The sequence below is a fragment of the Schistocerca gregaria genome, chromosome 11 (genome assembly GCF_023897955.1).
Source record: "Schistocerca gregaria isolate iqSchGreg1 chromosome 11, iqSchGreg1.2, whole genome shotgun sequence".
Classification (NCBI taxonomy): Eukaryota; Metazoa; Arthropoda; class Insecta; order Orthoptera; family Acrididae; genus Schistocerca; species Schistocerca gregaria.
The window spans coordinates 63,419,492-63,440,801 of NC_064930.1; the positions used below are offsets into that span (position 1 = coordinate 63,419,492).

At 43.0% G+C, this 21,310-nt stretch overlaps 1 protein-coding gene across 1 annotated transcript in view; it reads left to right on the forward strand.

Moving 5' to 3' along the window:
• Positions 1-21,310, forward strand: part of LOC126295024 (serine hydroxymethyltransferase, mitochondrial-like) — a 156,940-nt gene that overhangs the window by 35,787 nt on the left and 99,843 nt on the right. The window contains exon 2 of the mRNA XM_049987275.1: positions 3,140-3,280. Within this exon, the coding sequence (XP_049843232.1) occupies positions 3,140-3,280 (141 nt within the window). The remainder of the gene's footprint in view (positions 1-3,139; positions 3,281-21,310) is intronic.

Here is a 21,310-nt window from a genome sequence, read left to right on the forward strand (position 1 = left end):
GATTGAAACGGGATCTGTGGCTCACTATATGACAAGGATGATGAACTACATGGCTCAACACCTGTTTCAGTATCATTTTCACTTGTTAAGCTCATATTGTCATCGTTGTACTCCTCATGTAAACAGGGTGGTCCATTGATCGTGACTGGGCCAAATATCTCATGAAATAAGCATCAAACGAAAAAACTGCAAACAACGAAACTCGTCTAGCTTGAAGGGGGAAACCAGATGACGCTATGGTTGGCCCACTAGATGGTGCTACCATAGGTCAAACAGATATCAACTGTGTTTTTAAAAAAATAGGAACCCCCATTTTTTATTACATATTCGTGTAGTACGTAAAGGAATCTGAATGGTTTAGTTGGACCACTTTTTCCGCTTTGTGATAGATGGTGCTGTAATAGTCACAAACAATAAGTACGTGGTATCATGTAACATTCTGTCAGCGTGGACGGTATTTGCTTCGTGATACATTACCCATGTTAAAATGGACCATTTACCAATTGCGGAAAAGGTCGATATCGTGTTGATGTGTGACTATTGTGATCAAAATGCCCAACAGGAGGGTGCTATATATGCTGCTTGGTATCCTGGATGACATCATCCACGTGTCCGGACCATTCACTGGATAGTTACGTTATTTAAGGAAACAGGAAGTGTTCAGCCACATGTGAAAGGTCAACGACGACCTGCAACAAATGATGATGTGTTTTAGCTGCTGTCGCAGCTAATCCGCACATCAGTAGCAGGCAAATTGCGCCTATTCCATAGGATCTTACCTTGTTTATCAGGGGACAGTGTGGAAATATATCAAAGGCCTACCTGGGAGCCTGTATCTAATATTTTCTGGGTCTCATGAACAAATAAAGCGAGTTGAGTCTCACACGATTGCTGTTTCCGGAATCCATGTTGATTCCTACAGAGTAGATTCTGGGTTTCCAGAAACGACATGATACTCGAGCAAAAAACATGTTCTAAAATTTTACAACAGATCGACGTCAGAGATATAGGTCTATAGTTTTGCGCATCTGCTCGACGACCCTTCTTGAAGACTGGGACTACCTGTGCTCTTTTCCAATCATTTGGAACCTTCCGTTCCTCTAGAGGCTTGCGGTACATGGCTGTTAGAAGGGAGGCAAGTTCTTTCGCATACTCTGTGTAGAATCAAATTGCTATCCCGTCAGGTCCAGTGGACTTTCCTCTGTTGAGTGATTTCAGTTGCTTTTCTATTCCTTGGACGCTTATTTCGATGTCAGCCATTTTTCCGTTTGTGCGAGGATTTAGAGAAGGAACTGCAGTGCAGTCTTCCTCTGTGAAACAGCTCTGGAAAAAGGTGTTTAGTATTTCAGCTTTGCGCGTGTCATCCTCTGTTTCAATGCCATCATCATCCCAGAGTGTCTGGATATGCTGTTTCGAGCCACTTACTGATTTAACGTAAGACCAGAGCTTCCTAGGATTTTCTGTCAAGTTGGTACATAGAATTTTACTTTCGAATTCACTGACCGCTTCACGCATAGCCCTCCTTACGCTAACTTTGACATCGTTTAGCTTCTGTTTGTCTGAGAGGTTTTGGCTGCATTTGAACTTCCTTGCAGTGAAGCTCTCTTTGCTTTCGCCGTAGTTTCCTAACCTTGTTGTGGAAGCACGGTGGGTTTTTCCTGTCCCTCACAGTTTTACTTGGCACGTACCTGTCTAAAATGCATTTTACGATTGCCTTAAACTTTTTCCATCAGCATGTAAGTGTGTTTGTAGACTCATTGCTAGTTGTAGGCCCTTGCCCACCCCTTATAGGGTGTGTAAGGGATGTTGCATTCTTGGAATGCCATACAACAGTTCAAACAAATAACATTAGTAGTTTTGTATCTAGAAAGCAAATTGATAATACTTAACTTTAATTACTACAGACAAATGGAAAAACTGGTAGAAGCCGACCTCGGGGAAGATCAGTTTGGATTCCGTAGAAATGTTGGAACGCTTGAGGCAATACTGACCTTACGACTTATCTTAGAAGAAAGATTATGGAAAGGCAAACCTACGTTTCTAGCATTTGTAGATTTAGAGAAAGCTTTTGACAATGTTGACTGGAATACGCTCTTTCAAATTCTAAAGGTGGCAGGGGTAAAATACAGGGAGCAAAAGGCTATTTACAATTTGTACAGAAACCAGATGGCAGTTATAAGAGTCGAGGACGTGACAGGGAAGCAGTGGTTGGGAAGAGAGTGAGACAGGGTTGCAGCCTCTCCCCTATGCTATTCAATCTGTATATTGAGCAAGCAGTAAAGGAAACAAAAGAAAAATTCGGAGTAGGTATTAAAATCCAGGTGTCGCTCTTGTTGCGGCGCAGTCCAATTCTGCCTCTCTGTTCTTGTGTTCCGCATCTTCGTTCCGGCACTTGTGGTTGTACCACGACAATAATAAACTATATTTAATTTCCTCCAAAAAGGGCCCTATGCTTGTTTTCTGTGGTGTACCATGCATGGAATGTAGCTTAGGGGTTTGTCTTGACTTGCTCTACACCTCTTATGCACACTGTAGACAATTATTGTTTATACCTTCCATATATAGGTGTTGTTTATCTGGCATTATATTTGAGTACAATGGTATTTTTTTCCCAAGGGAAATATGTTCCTACATCTGTAAATACTGGCTCTTGATTGTAACATTATGACTTGTTATGCATTTTTACAACAAACATTGCTACTTGCTAAGTAGCTAATAGTAAGTTTCAGTCCCTGAATGTAGGTATTCAGATAATTTGTAGAAAGAGTGACTAACATTGTGGTTGTGGCAGTCCTCATGAAGATGTTTTGCCCATAATATAATAAGCATGGCACTCTTTGTAACACTGAAGACACTATTATATTACAAACATGAGACTCAAAGTGTTACACTGATTGGAAGTCCCAGCTGCTTGCTTTATTAGATGGTAGCTGGCCAGCTATTATTTTCTCTCTCTCTCTCTTTCTCTCTCCCTCTCTCTCTCTCTCTCTCCCTCCGCCCCCCCCCCCTCTCTCTCTCTCTCTCTCTCTCTCTCTCTCTCTCTCTATCTGTCTCAAGCAAGGATTCATAATTTTTTGTGTAATACATTTAACCCTGTGTAATCGGTTGATTGTTACCTGTTGTCATTGCATTCTTTCAGAAAAATTGGTTCCTGCAAAACCAGTTAGCTTCCAACTGGACAGGGAATGAACAAATATGTGAAGATGATCCTGAAATGTGGGAGCTGATCAAAAAAGAAAAGATGAGGCAGAAATGCTGTTTGGAATTAATTGCATCAGAGGTTAGTTTTATTTTTTGTTTGCTCTTTAGTTTCTGTTGCTTTTTGTTTTTGTTATTTGTCACTTTTTCTTTTAGTTATTTGCTTTTTCCCATTGAAATTGAAAGTATTAAAATCTTATGTTAACAATCAAAATGATTTTTCTTATCTATGTATTTCTCATGCCATTTTTGACTTGCTGATAGACTCTCAGGTTAATTGCACAAGGCCTTTCTTTCATCTTGCAGAGGCATTTTATTTAATTTATAATTTTATTGCTGTGGTTTTGTCCATATACACGTACACTATGTGATCAAAAGTATCCGAACTCCACCAAAAATATAAGTTTTTCATATTAGGTGCATTGTGCTGCCACCTATTTCCAAGTACTTCATATCAGTGACCTCAGTAGCCATTTCCACATTCCTAAACATCCCTACGTCCACTGTTTCCGATGTGATAGTGAAGTGGAAAAGTGAAGAGCCACATGCAGGACAACCTCATATGTTGGCTGACAGAGGCCGCTAACAGTTGAAGAGGGTCGTAATGTGTAATAACAAGACATCTATCCAGACTATTACACTGGAATTCCAAACTGCATCAGAATCCACTGCAAGTACTATCATAGTCAGGTGGAAGGTGAGAAAACTTGGATTTCATGGTCGAGCGGCTGCTCATAAGCCACGCATCATGCCGGTAGATGACAAATAACGCCTCACCTGGTGTAAAGAGCGTTATCATTGGACAATTGAACAGTGGGCAAACATTGTGTGGAGTGATGAATCACGGTACACAGTGTGGCGATCCGATGGCAGCACGTGGGGATGGTGAATGCCTGGTGAATGTCATCTGCCAGCATGTGTGATGCCAATAGTAAATTCAGAGGCGATGGTGTTATGGTGTGGTTTTGTTTTTTGTGGAGCTAGCTAGCTTGCAACCCTCATTGTTTTGCACGGCATTATCACAGCACAGGCCTACATTGATATTTTAAGCACATTCTTGCTTCCCACTGTTGAAGAGCAGTTTGGAGATGGCGATTGCATCTTTCAACATTATTGAGCACCTGTTCATAATGCATGGCCTGTGGCAGAATGGATACATGAGAATAACAACCCTTTAATGGACTGGCCTGGAAAGAGTCTGGACCTGTATCCTATAGAACACCTTCGGGGTGTCTTGGAACACGGTCTTCGTGCCAAGCTTCACTGACCGACATAGATACCTCTCCTCAGTGCAGCACTCCGTGAAGAATGGGCTGCCACTCCCTAAGAAACCTTCAGCACCTGATTGAATGTATGCTTGCGAGAGTGGAAACTGTCATCAAGGCTAAAGGTGGGCCAACACCATATTCAATTTCAGCATTACTGATGGAGGGCACCACAAACTTGTTAGTTATTTTCAGCCAGATGCCCGGATACTTTTGATCACATAGTGTACGTCACAAACCATATATTTCCTTCAAAACAACATTCATGTTGATCTTCAAATTCGCAAGCCCACAATGAGTGACATGTTTCTGCTTAGTGTGAAACTGGTAGTGTAATTGATAATCTGTTTCATTTCTTTGCAATAGTTTTGCTTTTTTCCATTCTGTTGAACCTGACATAACCTTCATTTTGTTTGATGCACATTTACAACAATAGCTGACAGTCATTTCAAGAAGATAGACTGTCACTGTCAACTGTCTGAATTTCCACTGTTTTGCATCGTTGGAGTCCAGGGAGGACATAAAATGTATCTGGGTTACTCCACTTTGTAATGTGACCTTTGCTGTGAAACACTGACAGAATTATTGGCTCATTGTGGTGCTCATTTTCGTGACCAGGTTGATGCATTAGACCACACATATAAGAGATGTGTTGCACTTCATACTTTTAAAGTATTCCAAGTCAGCTAAATACAGGTTGTTTTTGTACATTTTTACTACTTCACCCGTTGTCATTTCCCACCCCCACTCCCAGGAGTCGCAGTGGTTTCTTACTCCCACTGTATTTTTGGGCAAATAAGTCATGTATGCCAAAAAATTAGTTGAAATTACTCCAGATGTTCCTGGGCTTCTATGACACCTACCTTACACTGCACTCTTTCATCTCTCTTTGTTCAAATATTAGTATTGAAAATTATGTTTCTCACAAACCTCACTTCTGTGACAGTGAATTGGTTGGCGTGATGTTCTTCAGCTTCTTAAAGAACTGAGACAGAGGTAAAATCAAACAATGGAAACTCCAGGTTTGGTCCAAGCTGCCGAAGATGACAGTCATGTGTGCATGAGGTGTGGTTGCTTGTGGGAATGGATGTGTGTGTGTTTGCTTTTCTGAAGAAGGCTTTGGCTGAAAGCTAAATATGTAAAAATCTTTTCATTGTGCCCATCTCCAACTCAGTGTGTCATCTTTGTGGTGATCAGCAATGTATTCTTCTCTTATGTTGTTAAAACAAAGAGGTGATGGTTAGAAGTTGAATTTTAGTTTGAACATTAATGTTTTAAATAAATTATAACTTACCTCACTTGACAATGCCATTATGACTTTCGTAGTCTCAGCACATGGCCTGCAAGTAAATTATTCCACTGTGGACAAAAACATGTTATGGTCATTATATTCAATGTGTTATTTCAAATGAAAAGTCAGAAATATTTATAGTGATTCCTCAGCAGTTTTGTTTCATAATTCCAAAGAATATAATTCAAGAAAATATCCATACTGCTACAAATTCAGTACTCAAGACAACCTCAAACTGGCTTCCATAACCACTTCTGACAAACTTCTGATTAACTGAGAAGGACAAAGATAAAGCGAATGTCAAAGATAATATTCACATGGCCAAATTATTACTTTCCGATAATCTTTTCTGAAGTTAGATAGTTTTTTTTACTAACAGTTTCAGTGTCAATAGCTTTTACTGTAATTATACCAGAGAACAGAATTTATTTTTACAATAATTTCAATACGTAAAAAATAAGTCAAGTTTTTTGAAAAATTAAAAATGTATTGTACATACTACATTCCTGTTTAAAAGTACACTACTGGCAATTAAAATTGCTACATCAAGAAGAAATGCAGATGATAAACAGGTATTCATTGACCAAGTATATTATACCAGAACTGACATGTAATCACATTTTCATGCAGTTTTGGGTGCACAGATCCTGTGAAATCAGTACCCAGAACAACCACCTCTGGCCCACAATAACGGCCTCGATACGCCTGGGCATTGAGTCAAACAGAGCTTGGATGGAGTGTACAGCTACAGTTGCCTATGCAGCTTCGAACACGATACCACAGTTCATCAAGAGTAGCGACTGGCGTATTGTGACGAGCCAGTTGCTTGGCCACCATTGACCAGACGCTTTCAGTTTGTGAGAGATCTGAAGAATGTGCTGGCCAGGGCAGCAGTCGAACATTTTCTATATCCAGAAAGGCCTGTACAGGACCTGCAACATGCGGTCTTGCATTATCCTGCTGAAATGTAGGGTTTTGCAGGGATCGAATGAAGTGTAGAGCCACGGGTCGTAACACATCTGAAATGTAATGTCCACTGTTCAAAGTGCCATCAATGCTAACAAGAAGTGACAGAGAGGTGTAACCGATGGCACCCATACCATCACGCTGGGTGATACGCCAGTGTGGGGATGATGAATACATGCTTCCAATGTGCTTTCACCGCAATGTCGCCAAATGCAGATGCGACCATCGTGATGCTGTAAACAGAACCTGGATTCATCCAAAAAAATGACGTTTCCCATTCGTGCACCCAGTTTCATTGTCAAGTACACCATCACAGGCGCTCCTGGCTGTGATGCAGCGTCAAGGGTAACCACAGCCACGGTCTCCGAGCTGATAGTCTGTGCTGCTGCAAATGTCGTCGAACTGTTTGTACAGATGGTTATTGTCTTGCAAACGCTCCCATCTGTTGACTCAGGGATCGAGATGTGGCTGCACGATCCGTTCAGCCATGCGCATAAGATGCCTGTCATCTCGACTGCTAGTGATACGAGGCCGTTGGGATCCAGCACGGCATTCCGTATTACCCTCCTGAACCCACCGATTCCATATTCTACTAAAAGTCATTGGATCTCAACCAACGCGAGTAGCAATGTTGGGATATGATGAACCGCAATTGCGATAGACTACAATCCAACCTTTATCAAAGTCGGAAACGTGATGGTACGCATTTCTCCTCCTTACACGAGGCACTACAACAGTGTTTCACCAGGCAACGCCGGTCAACTGCTGTTTGTGTATGAGAAATCGGTTGGAAACATTCCTCATGTCAGCACATTGTAGGTGTCGCCACTGGCGACAACCTTGTGTGTATGCTCTAAAAAGCTAATCATTTGCATATCACAGCATCTTCTTCCTGTCGGTTAAATTCCGCGTCTGTAGCACGTCATCTTTGTGGTGTAGCAATTTTAATGGCCAGTAGTGTATATCCTGTATATAAGGGCACAAAGCCATTTTATCTATTTCATTCTAACTGTAAGAAATATGAATTTGTCATTTGAGCTTTAGTGGAGTGTATTGTGAATTTATGAAACATATTAAGTTTTTCATTAAATAATGAAAGTAAACCATTGACCAGTTCCACGACAACCACCACTCCCACATCTGTGGGTTGTAGATGGTTCTTCCTCCAACAGTGCTTCTCTCCAGATGTTAAGTGAAAGTTTAGTGAGCCTGTTTGAAACCATTACAATGGTTTAAGAGGAGATATGGAACATACACATTTACATACAACTATATATGAGGGTGAGTCAAATGAAAACCTTAAATTTGTAATAACAAATTGAAATTTTGCACCGTTATCCTATAAGTTGGTAAGCGTGCTACAAACAGCATGCCGAATAGCCTGTAGGTGGCAGCATAGTGCAGATGCACACATACCGTCGCAGTATCAGTATAAAGATGGTCGCCACACTTGCGACTTTCTCCAGGGAAGAACAGTGTTCTGTTATTCGGTATTTGCATAGTGAAGGTGTGAAACCTACTGAAATTCATCAACGAATGAAGGTTCAGTACAGCGATGCACGTTTGTCACAGCAGCAAGTCTACGAATGGAGTAGGAAGTTCGCAAATGGTGTGACTTCAGTGGAAGATGCTCCTCGTCCAGGTCAGGCACAGCGAGTTGTGACTCCACAGAACACTGCAGCAGTTGAAGCCGTAGTGAAGGAAAACCGCCGAGTGACTCTGAATGACACTGCAGCACGTTTACAGGTTAGTCATGGGTCAGCACACCACACTGTGTACGATGTACTCCAGTTTCACAAAGTGTCTCCAAGATGGGTGCCATGGCAGCTGACACCTGAAATGAGAGAACGACTTTTTGATGCTTGTGAAGAACTTCTTCGGCGCTTTGAACGAAAAGGCGATGGCTTCCTTGCAAGAATCGTTACTGGGGACGAAACCTGGGTTCACTTCCACCAACGGGAAATGAAGAGAGCGAGCAACGAATGGCACCATTCCTCATGATCACAACCAAAGAAGTTTCGAACAGAACCATCAGCAGGGAAGGTTATGCTGACTCTCTTTTGGGAAGAAAAAGGCGTCATTTTGGAGCATTACGAGCCTAGAGGGACCACTTTCACCAGTGCATCATACACAGATCTCCTAAAAAATCATCTGCGGCCTGCAGTCAAATCAAAGCGACATGGACTGCTGTCAGCAGGTGTCCTTTTCCAGCATGACAATGCGAGGCCCAACACTGCCCATACAACAGTTGCAACAATTACAGACCTGCATTTTGAATGTCTTCCCCATCCACCATACTTACTAGACCTTGCACCAAGTGATTTCCATATGCTTGGACCACTCAAAGACGCAATGGGAGGAAAGAAGTTCCGTTCTGATGAAGAGGTACACCACACGGTGCGTGAATGGTTGTGCGGACTACCAAAAGAATTTTTTTTCTAAAGGAATTTGTGCACTTTGTAAGCGCTGTAGGACTTGCGTTGAGTGTGATGGAGATTATGTTAAAGAGTGATACAGCTTTGTACCACTTCTGCACAATAACTAATATTTAAAAAATATTTAAGGTTTTCATTTGGCTCGCCCTAATAAGTAGATTTATTTGCGCATATACTTACTTGTTGCTCATGGAGTTGTACAGAATACATTTTCAGCTGTGGATATTGAGGGTGTGCTATGGTTTGTTGATAGCTGCAGGGAGTATTGTTTCTGACCAAGGGAGGAAGACATCTAACCGCCCACCCTCCCAGATAGTGGTCTGTTGAAAACTCCACCTGAAAATACTTACCTTAGTACTGTGCATATCTCTTTGCAGAAAGAAAATTACCATTGTATCTAATTCATGTCTATCTGTCGTGAAACCCTAGAACATACTGTGAGCATAATGAGGTATCAAGAACAGGATGATCTTCTCCATGCCAATCAGCAAGGGTTTCAAAAACATCAATCACGCTTTTACACATGATACTGAAAACCATGGATCAAGCCAAATGGGTCTGTCCAGTATTTCTTTGGTACTAAGTTGACAGTTTCTTGGTAATACGGACATGCTATCTTCTGTGCAGAGTAATCGACAGAAGTAAGAATAGCTTCAGGTATGCCCAAAGGAAGCGATTTGGCGCCCTTGCTGTTTATGTTGTATATTAACGAGCTCACAGACAATATTAATTGTAACATGAGGTTTTTTTGCAGATGATGCAGTTGTCTATAATGAAGTACTATCTGAAAGAAGCTGCATAAGTATTCAGTCAGATCTTGATTAGATTTCAAAGTGATGTAATGATTGGCAGCTTGCTTTAAATGTTCAGAAATGTAAAGTTGTCCATTTCACAAAATGAAAAACCATAGTATACTATGACTATAATATCAGTCACATTTGTCAGCCAACTCATACAAATACCTGGATGTAACGCTCTACAGGGATATGAAGCAGAATGATCACATAGGCTCAGTCATGGATAAAGCAGGTGGTAGACTTTGCTTTATTGGCAGTCTACAAAGGAGAAAGATTACAAATCACCCATATTGCTAAAAGTGTGTGAGATCAGTACCAAATAGGATTAATTGTGGATATTGAATATACAGGGTGTTACAAAAAGGTACGGCCAAACTTTCAGGAACCATTCCTCACACACACATAAAGAAAAGATTTTATGTGGACATGTGTCTGGAAATGCTTACTTTCCATGTTAGAGCTCATTCGAGTTTCGTCAGTATGTGCTGTACTTCCTCGATTCACCGCCAGTTGGCCCAATTGAAGGAAGGTAATGTTGACTTCAGTGCTTGTGTTGACATGCGACTCATTGCTCTACAGTACTAGTATCAAGCACATCAGTACGTAGCATCAACAGGTTAGTGTTCATCACGAACGTGGTTTTGCAGTCAGTGCAACATTTACAAATGCGGAGTTGGCAGATGCCCATTTGATGTACGGATTAACACAGGGCAATAGCCGTGGCGCGGTACGTTTGTATCGAGACAGATTTCCAGAACGAAGGTGTCCCGACAGGAAGACGTTCAAAGCAATTGATCGGCGTCTTAGGGAGCACGGAACATTCCAGCCTATGACTCGCGACTGGGGAAGACCTAGAACGACGAGGACACCTGCAATGGACGAGGCAATTCTTCGTGCAGTTGACGATAACCCTAATGTCAGCGTCAGAGAAGTTGCTGCTGTACAAGGTAATGTTGACCACGTCACTGTACGGAGAGTGCCACGGGAGAACCAGTTGTTTCCGTACCGTGTACAGCGTGTGCAGGCACTATCAGCAGCTGATTGGCCTCCACGGGTACACTTCTGCGAATGGTTCATCCGACAATGTGTCAATCCTCATTTCGGATCAAATGTTCGCTTTACGGATGAGGCATCACTCCAACATGATCAAATTGTAAATGTTCACAATCGACATGTGTGGGCTGACGAGAATCCGCACGCAATTGTGCAATCACGTCATCAACACAGATTTTTTGTGAACGTTTGGGCAGGCATTGTTGGTGATGTCTCGATTGGGCCCCAAGTTCTTCCACCTACGCTCAATGGAGCACGTTATCTTGATTTCATACAGGATGCTCTACCTGTGCTGCTAGAACATGTGCCTTTACAAGTACGACACATGTGGTTCATGCACGATGGAGCTCCTGCACGTTTCAGTCCAAGTGTTCGTACGCTTCTCGACAACAGATTCGGTGACCGATGGATTGGTAGAGGCGGACCAATTCCGTGGCCTCCACGCTCTCCTGACCTCAGCCCTCTTGACTTTCATTTATGGGGGCATTTGAAAGCTCTTGTCTACGCAACCCCGGTAGCAAATGTAGAGACTCTTCGTGCTAGTATTGTGGACGGCTGTGATACAATACGCCATTCTCCAGGGCTGCATCAGTGCATCAGAGATTCCGTGCGACGGAGGGTGGATGCACGTATCCTCACTAACAAAGAACATTATGAACATATCCTGTAACAAAGTGTTTGAAGTCACGCTGGTAAGTTCTGTTGATGTGTGTTTCCATTCCATGATTAATGTGATTTGAAGAGAAGTAATAAAATGAGCTCTAACATGGAAAGTAAGTGTTTCTGGACACATGTCCACATAACATATTTTCTTTCTTTGTGTGTGAGGAATGTTTCCTGAAAGTTTGGCTGTCCCTTTTTGTAACACCCTGTATACAGAGAAGGGTAGTACGAATGGTAACAGGTTTGTTTAATCCATGGGAGAGTGTTACAGAGAAATTGAAGGAACTGAATTGGAAGATTCAGATGCAAACTATCCTAAGAAAATCTATAAATGAAGTTTCAAGAACCGGCTTTAAATAGTGACTCTAGGAATATACTACAACCCCTATGTATTGCTAACATTGGGGCTGCAAGAATAAGATTCATTATTTCGGGCGTATTATAGTATTTGAGGGTTGTAGCATCGCGCCTTGGTACCTGAATAGTGCAAATTCGCGTAGTCGTCTGTCTTCTGTTTTTGTTGTGAACGGCCAGTGTCGGTTGGCCAGTCAGAGTGCTCCCTGCCGCCATTGGATAAGCAGCCGCTGCAGCAAGTCGTATAACCCTAGCTTACTTATTTGTTAGATAGTTTAATTAATTTCTTTGCGTGTTTTTGGGTACTTGCATTATTTAATTCATATATTTAGGCCGTATTATAGTATTTGACAGTTGTAGCATCGCGCTTTAGTGTTTACTTCGTAGATTCTTATTTAAATTGCGTGTGAGTTTCGTATAGGAGGTGCAATTTCGAGTTTTAGTTACTGTAACCGTAAATTCAGCAGATTGTAGTGCAGTCGTAAGGCATTTGTACAGGTTAGTTGATACATTCTTTGCGTGTTCCGCTTGCGTTATCTAGGCACTGACTCGTGTTTCGGTAACTGTTGTTAAACATCGATTAGAATGGACAGGGACTGCGATTGCTGTGTTCGGATGAGGGCTGACTTGGCATCCCTTCGCTCTCAGCTACAAGCGGCGCTGACTTCGGTCGCGCAGCTTGAGGCTGTTGCCAATGGGCACCACTGTGGGGAGCCGGACTCGGGTATCACGGGGATGTCAACCTCATCCCGTCTGTCCCCAGATCGGTCTGCCGCTGTGGTTGCCTCGGTTGCTGCCCGCAGTGGGGCTGAGCCCTCGCCTGTGGTTGATTGGGAGGTCGTTCCAAGGCGTGGCAGGCAGCGAAAGGCGTCCCCGGAGGCTGATCAGAAAGCCTCCCCGGTGCGTCTGACAAACCGGTTTCAGGCACTGTCTCTGGCTGAGCCAGATGCAGCCTGCCCTGTTTCAGAGGATCATTCTCAGCCTTCAAGGTCCGGGCAATCGCAGAGGGTGGGCTTACTGGTAGTTGGGAGCTCCAATGTTAGGCGCGTAATGGGGCCCCTTAGGGATACGGCGGCTAAGGAGGGGAAGAAATCCAGTGTGCACTCCGTGTGCATTCCGGGAGGAGTCATTCCTGATGTGGAAAGGGTCCTTCCGGATGCCATGAGGAGCACAGGGTGCAGCCAGCTGCAGGTGGTGGCACATGTCGGCACTAATGACGTGTGTCGCTTTGGATCTGAGGAAATTCTCTCTGGATTCCAGCGGCTATCTGATTTGGTGAAGGCTGCCGGTCTTGCTTACGAGATGAAGGCAGAGCTCACCATCTGCAGCATCCGACTGCGGACCTTTGGTGCAGAGCCGGGTGGAGGGTCTGAATCAGAGGCTCAGACGGTTTTGCGACCGTATTGGCTGCAGATTCCTTGACTTGCGCCATAGGGTGGTGGGGTTTCGGGTTCCGCTGAATAGGTCAGGAGTTCACTGCACTCAGCTGGCGGCTACACGGGTAGCGGAGGCTGTGTGGCGTGGACTGGGCGGTTTTTTAGGTTAGAAGGCCTCGGGAAAGTGCGGGATGGGCTGCAATGTCAAAGGGTGCTTGGCAATTACAGGACGTGCTTGGATCAAGGAACAGTCGGAATTTTAGTTGTAAATTGTTGTAGTTGCGCTGGAAAAGTCCCTGAGCTTCAAGCGCTAATAGAAAGCACAGAAGCTGATATCGTTATAGGTACAGAAAGCTGGCTAAAGCCTGAAATAAGTTCTGCAGAAATTTTTACGAAGTCTCAGACGGTGTTCAGGAAAGATAGATTAGGCAGAATTGGTGGTGGAGTGTTTGCGTCTGTCAGTAGTGGTTTATCTTGTAGTGAAGTCGAAGTAGATACTCCGTGCGAATTGGTGTGGGTGGAGGTTATACTTAACAGCCGAATTAAGTTAATAATTGGCTCCTTCTACCGACCCCCAGACTCCGATGATACAGTTGCGGAACAGTTCAGAGAAAGTTTGAGTCTCGTAACAAATAAATACCCCACTCATACGGTTATAGTTGGTGGGGACTTCAACCTACCCTCGGTATGTTGGCAAAAATACTTGTTCAAAACCGGTGGTAGGCAGAAAATATCTTCAGAGATTGTCCTAAATGCTTTCTCCGAAAATTATTTCGAGCAGTTAGTCCACGAACCCACGCGAATTGTAAATGGTTGCGAAAACACACTTGACCTCTTGGCCACAAACAATCCAGAGCTGATAGAGAGCATCATGACTGATACAGGGATTAGTGATCACAAGGTCATTGTAACTAGGTTCAATACCGTTTCTTCCAAATCCACCAGAAACAAACGCAAAATAATTTTATTTAAAAAAGCGGATAAAGTGTCACTAGAAGCCTTCCTAAGAGACAATCTCCATTCCTTCCGAACTGACTATGCGAATGTAGACGAGATGTGGCTCAAATTCAAAGATATAGTAGCAACAGCAATTGAGATATACATACCTCATAAATTGGTAAGAGATGGAACGGATCCCCCGTGGTACACAAAAAAGGTCCGAACGCTGTTGCAGAGGCAACGGAAAAAGCATGCGAAGTTCAGAAGAACGCGAAATCCTGAAGATGGGCTAAAATTTACAGACGCGCGAAATTTGGCACGTACTTCGATGCGAGATGCCTTTAATAGGTTCCACAACGAAACATTGTCTCGAAATTTGGTAGAAAATCCGAAGAAATTCTGGTCGTATGTAAAGTACACAAGCGGCAAGACGCAGTCAATACCTTCGCTGCGCAGTGCCGATGGTACTGTTATCGACGACTGTGCCGCTAAAGCGGAGTTATTGAACGCAGTTTTCCGAAATTCCTTCACCAAGGAAGACGAACGGAATATTCCAGAATTTGAAACACGAACATCTGCTAGCATGAGTTTCTTAGAAGTAGATACCTTAGGGGTTGCGAAGCAACTCAAATCGCTTGATACGGGCAAGTCTTCAGGTCCAGATTGTATACCGATTAGGTTCCTTTCAGATTACGCTGATACTATAGCTCCCTACTTAGCACTCATATACAACCGCTCGCTCACCGATAGATCTGTACCTACAGATTGGAAAATTGCGCAGGTCGCACCAGTGTTCAAGAAGGGTAGTAGGAGTAATCCATTTAACTACAGACCTATATCATTGACGTCGGTTTGCAGTAGGGTTTTGGAGCATATACTGTATTCAAACATTATGAACCACCTCGAAGGGAACGATCTATTGACACGTAATCAGCATGGCTTCAGAAAACATCGCTCTTGTGCAACGCAGCTAGCTCTATATTCGCACGAAGTAATGGCCGCTATCGACAGGGGATCTCAAGTTGATTCCGTATTTCTAGATTTCCGGAAAGCTTTTGACACCGTTCCTCACAAGAGACTTCTAATCAAGCTGCGGAGCTATGGGGTATCGTCTCAGTTGTGCGACTGGATTCGTGATTTCCTGTCAGGAAGGTCGCAGTTCGTAGTAATAGACGGCAAATCATCGAGTAAAACTGAAGTGATATCAGGTGTTCCCCAGGGAAGCGTCCTGGGACCTCTACTGTTCCTGATCTATATAAATGACCTGGGTGACAATCTGAGCAGTTCTCTTAGACTGTTCGCAGATGATGCTGTAATTTACCGTCTAGTAAGGTCATCCGAAGACCAGTATCAGCTGCAAAGCGATTTAGAAAAGATTGCTGTATGATGTGTCAGGTGGCAGTTGACGCTAAATAACGAAAAGTGTGAGATGATCCACATGAGTTCCAAAAGAAATCCGTTGGAATTCGATTACTCGATAAATAGTACAATTCTCAAGGCTGTCAATTCAACTAAGTACCTGGGTGTTAAAATTACGAACAACTTCAGTTGGAAGGACCACATAGATAATATTGTCGGGAAGGCGAGCCAAAGGTTGCGTTTCATTGGCAGGACACTTAGAAGATGCAACAAGTCCACTAAAGAGACAGCTTACACTACACTCGTTCGTCCTCTGTTAGAATATTGCTGCGCGGTGTGGGATCCTTACCAGGTGGGATTGACGAAGGACATCGAGAGGGTGCAAAGAAGGGCAGCTCGTTTTGTATTATCGCGTTATAGGGGAGAGAGTGTGGCAGATATGATACACGAGTTGGGATGGAAGTCATTACAGCATAGACGTTTTTCGTCGCGGCGAGACCTTTTTACGAAATTTCAGTCACCAACTTTCTCTTCCGAATGCGAAAATATTTTGTTGAGCCCAACCTACATAGGTAGGAATGATCATCAAAATAAAATAAGAGAAATCAGAGCTCGAACAGAAAGGTTTAGGTGTTCGTTTTTCCCGCTCGCTGTTCGGGAGTGGAATAGTAGAGAGATAGTATGGTTGTGGTTCGATGAACCCTCTGCCAAGCACTTAAATGTGAATTGCAGAGTAGTCATGTAGATGTAGACCTGTTGCATGACCTTTAAATTAAATTAGTGGCATTCAAACATTCAATATTCCCATGCTCCATATGTGAATGGAACAGGAAGGAACCCTAATAACTGGTACAGTTGTATGTATCCTCTAGTATGCACCTCACTGTGGTTTGCAGAGTATAGATATAGATGTAGATGTATGAGGGTAATCAAAAGTAAGGTCTCCTATTTTTTTATAAGTACATAGGCCTGTTTATTTCTACAATGGCTTACATCAGTTTACAGCTTGAACATTTAGCTATTTTTCGACATAATCACCATTTCTGTCAATGCGTTTTTGTAAAAGCTGTGGCAGGTTTTGTATGTCCATGTCATACCAGCTCGCCGCCATGCTGTTCGGAACGTTATGAACCTCTTCTTTCACCTCGTCGTCGGAGCTGAATCGTTTTCCTGTTAAATATTCTTCTAACCTAGGGAACAGGTGATAGTCACTGGGCACCAAGTCAGGACTATAGGGTGGGTGGGTGATTATGTTCCACTGAAACTGTTGCAGGAGAGCAACGGTTTGCCGAGCGATGTGTGGGCGAGCGTTGTCACGGAGAATGTGTACGGCCTCACTCAACATTCCTCTTCTCCAGTTCTGAATTGCCCATTTGAGTTTTTTCAGAGTCTAACAGGACCTGTCAGCTTTAATTGTGGTCCCAGCGATTCAGCTTCGACGACGAGGTGAAAGGAGAATTTCGTAACTTTCTGAAGAGCATGGTGGCGAGCTGGTGTGACGTGGGTATACAAAAACTGCCACAGCGCCTACAAAAATGCATCGTCAGAAACGGTGATTATGTCGAAAAATAGTTGAATGTTCAAGCTGAAAACTGATGTAAACCATTGTAGAAATAAACAGGTCTATGTACTTCTAAAAAAAATAGGAGGCCTTGCTTTTGGGATTACCTTCATAGATTGTATATTAATGATGTTGCTGGCAATGACAAATTGCCACTTTGCCTCTGCCTCAGGTTCTTCAACCTATGTTCATTTGATGATTTTTTTCTGACATTTTACCAGCATGAGAGGATAGCATTGTTAAAGCTTCACCCTCCATTGCTGGTGGTGGACTGGAGTCAAGCTCGCGCCAACAGATTGTATGTATCTAATGCACCATTGTCTGTGGTCATTACTGCTGTGGTCCTCTCTTTCCTACCTGTAACAGTCATTCGCTGCAGCATGGGAAACCAGAATCCATCCATCTTGAGGCTTCCTTGTTTCTTGTTGAATTTGTTGTCATTTTTGCGGATTTTTTTTGCTCCCCAAAACAAGAAGATGTGCTAGATATTCTCCTTGGCAAAAACTTCCATGTTGGCAAATTTTATATGATAATTAATTGAAACCCTCAGCTGCTGACAGGTGTTGTTGATATGGGGACAGCTGACAATGTGTGCCCCGACCGAGACTTGAACTCTTGCAGGAACTCTTATGGGAATCTTCAGTTTAGTTGGTGCGAGTAATGAGTGGATGGGCAATTATCTGTTAGGTACATTACGTATGTAGATTGTGGGCAGTTAGGAATGTGGGTCTCACGAAAAGCGTGGAAGGGATAAGCCCCTGCAGTCGTGCTGTTCATCTGTGTCCTCAGTGGTCTGCCATGTAAGAAGGAGATCCCAGGTTCGAGTCCCGACTTGGGTACAAATTTTCAGCCGTCCCCGTCGAGGTATATCAACAACACCTTTCGGAAGCTGAGGGTTTCATTTAATTATCATTTATTCTAATGAAGCTCCATGGTCATCTGTGGTATCTGTTCTTTCGAGAACAGGTACTGTCTTCATATATAGTGGCAAAATTTATTATGTGATTGGTTTCACGCACCGCATGCTCAGCCGTGGCCTATTTCTCCACCTGCCACCTGCTAAGCCAATGTTTGGTGAACCTGGTGTTGATTGATCCTACATAGAGCTTTCCGCATGTACATGGTATACAATACATTCCCAGCATTGCAAGTTGGTTTCTCTTGTCCTTTGCCATCTGAGACATTCTCTGGTCTTGCCTGTCTGTTTATAAATAGTTTTTACGCTGTGTTTGTGCAATATACAGACAATTATGACCATCATTCTGGAAGTGTATGACAGAAAGACTGCACGTGACATTTCTTTTTCTGATGTGTCACCTCGCCGATTGTTTGTTTCTGTGACCCTTCTTATGCAGCTGATAAAGTACCCATTGCCCTACAATTTCCATGTGTTGTACTTCACTTTCTGAGGAACAGTCGGTACTCCACCAGTTGTATAAGACGTTTTGGCAAAGAGACACATTGGAAGAAGAAATGTCGTGTACAGCTATTCTGCCACACATTCGCAGAGTGATGGTCAAAATCATCTACATATTGCACACACACACACACACACACACACACACACACACACACACACACAGCACAAAGACTATTTATAAACCACCAAAGAACATCGAAGAATATCTCAGATCGGCAAAGGAGACAATGGACTCATTTGCAAGATTGGGAATGTACTGCATACTGTGTATATGTGGAAAAGTTATACAAGGGACGTTTGAAAAATCCGTGCAAAAATAAAAACTGCTTAAATGTTTGGGGTAAACCATTTTTATTTTACGACATAGTCTCCATTTACACTTATATACTTCATCCAATGCTGTTCTAATTTGTTGAACCCTTCCGAATGATAGGAATTGTCCAAGTCTGCAAAATAGCTATTAGTTGCTGCTATCACTCCTTGTTTGAATAAAATCTTTGTCCCGCCAGCCATTTCTTCAAACTGGGGAACAAATAGTAGTCCGAGGGAGCCAAGTCTGGAGAATAGGGGGGATGTGAAACGATTTGGAATCCTATTTCCATTAATTTTGCGATCACAACTGCTGAGGTGTGTGCTGGTGCATTGTCGCAATGGAAAAGGACTTTTTTGCGGTCCAATCACCGGCATTTTTCTTGCAGCTGGGTTTCAGACACCCAATAACGATGAATAATATGCATCTGTAATAGTTTCACCATTTTCCAGTTGGCCAAAGAGGATTATCCCTTGCAAATCTCAAAAGACAGTCGCCATAACCTTTCCAGCCGAAGGATAGGTCTTCCTCTTTTTTTTTGGTCCAGAATCTCCCTTGGTAACCCATTGTTTAGATTGTTCTTTGGTCTCAGGAGTATAGTTATGTATCCATGTTTCATCCGCAGTGACAAAATGACATAAAGTCCTGCAGATTCTTTCTGAACAGCTGCAAACCATCCTTGCAACACTTCACACGATTCCGTTTTTGGTCAAGTGTGAGCAACTGCGGAACCCATCTTGCGGATAGCTTTCCCATGTTCAAATGTTTATGCAAAACATTATATACCCATTCATTCGAGATGCCCACAGCACTAGCAACCTCATGCACCCTAACTCTTCTGTCATCCATCACCATATCATGGATTTTATCAATAATTTCTGTAGTCGTAACCTCCACAGGGCGTCCAGAACATTCAGCATCACTTGTGCCCATATGGCCACTCTGAAAATTTTGAAAGCACTTATAAAATGTTCTAATCGAAGGTGCAGAGTCACCGTTTATCAAGCTTCTCTTTAGTCCAGTGAGGCGTTTTGCCTTTCATAAAGTAATGTTTAATCACCACACGAAATTCTTTTTCATCCATTTTTTGACAATCACTCGACACAAGAATGCCGTACACAAATAAATAGACCCATATGGCTAAAACTTGGTGTGCGTTCTTTCCAAAGATGCTACTAACTAAACATGACCTTGATACGCATCGGTGGTGCCATCTCTCGGATTTTGCACAGACTTTTCAAATGCTCCTCGTATGTTGGAATCACTGGATGATCAGTCAGCAGCAGGATGGCATTGCAGGTGGGGTCAGATGGAGAAATAGACCATGCTGGAGATCGACCACACAATAAAATTAGCCAACACAGAAGCTCTTGCTGTGGAAAGTGCTACGACACTTGCTAGTTCAGGGAAGCTGCAGAAAACTACAAAAATGACCATAGCTTCAGGAGGAAACCCTCAAGGTTAATGGATCCTGAACTACCACACTGCCGCAGATTACTTTTGCAGGTAACAAGGGGAGCACCACAGTGGTAATCACTACAGAAAAGCCCCCAGATATTGGTACAGCAGGTACGCGTAATCTGCGGCTTTAGCAATGGAGTGATACGCCCGCTAAACCTGCTGGGCAGAACAGGTAATAGGATTGTGAAAAGGACCAAAGGTTGAGGTCAGTTTCTCCTTTTAATTGTCATTTATTGTAATTTAATAACCTTTACAACCAAAGTGGCACTTTGCCAGACCTTTACTGAGTGCAACTCTTTCACGGCTGGAGGCCTCCAATCAAGAAATCTTAACAAATCCCCAAGAATAAAATCCAATTAAGATTGTTGTTGTTGTTGTGGTCTTCTGTGCTGAGACTGGTTTGATGCAGCTCTCCGTGCCACAGTAAAGCTGCATGCCCTCGGGAAAAATTATGGCCGTAGTTTCCCCTTGCTTTCAGCCGTTCGCAGTACCAGAACAGCAAGACCATTTTGGTTAATGTTACAAGGCCAGATCAGTCAGTCATCCAGACTGTTGCCCCTGCAACTACTGAAAAGGCTGCTGCCCCTCTTCAGGAACCACACGTTTGTCTGGCCTCTCAACAGATACCCCTCCGTTGTGGTTGTACCTACGGTACGGCTATCTGTATCGTTGAGGCACGCAAGCCTCCCCACTAATGGCAAGGTCCCAATTAAGATAGCAATAAAATAATTTTTAAAAAACCAGCAAACATATGCATGTGCAATACAAATGGCTGAGGGCCGCAATTAAATTTCAAAATTTTAGAATATATTTCCATAGACTTTTAAGAGCGGAAGGCTAGAATGTTTAACAACAAAAAATC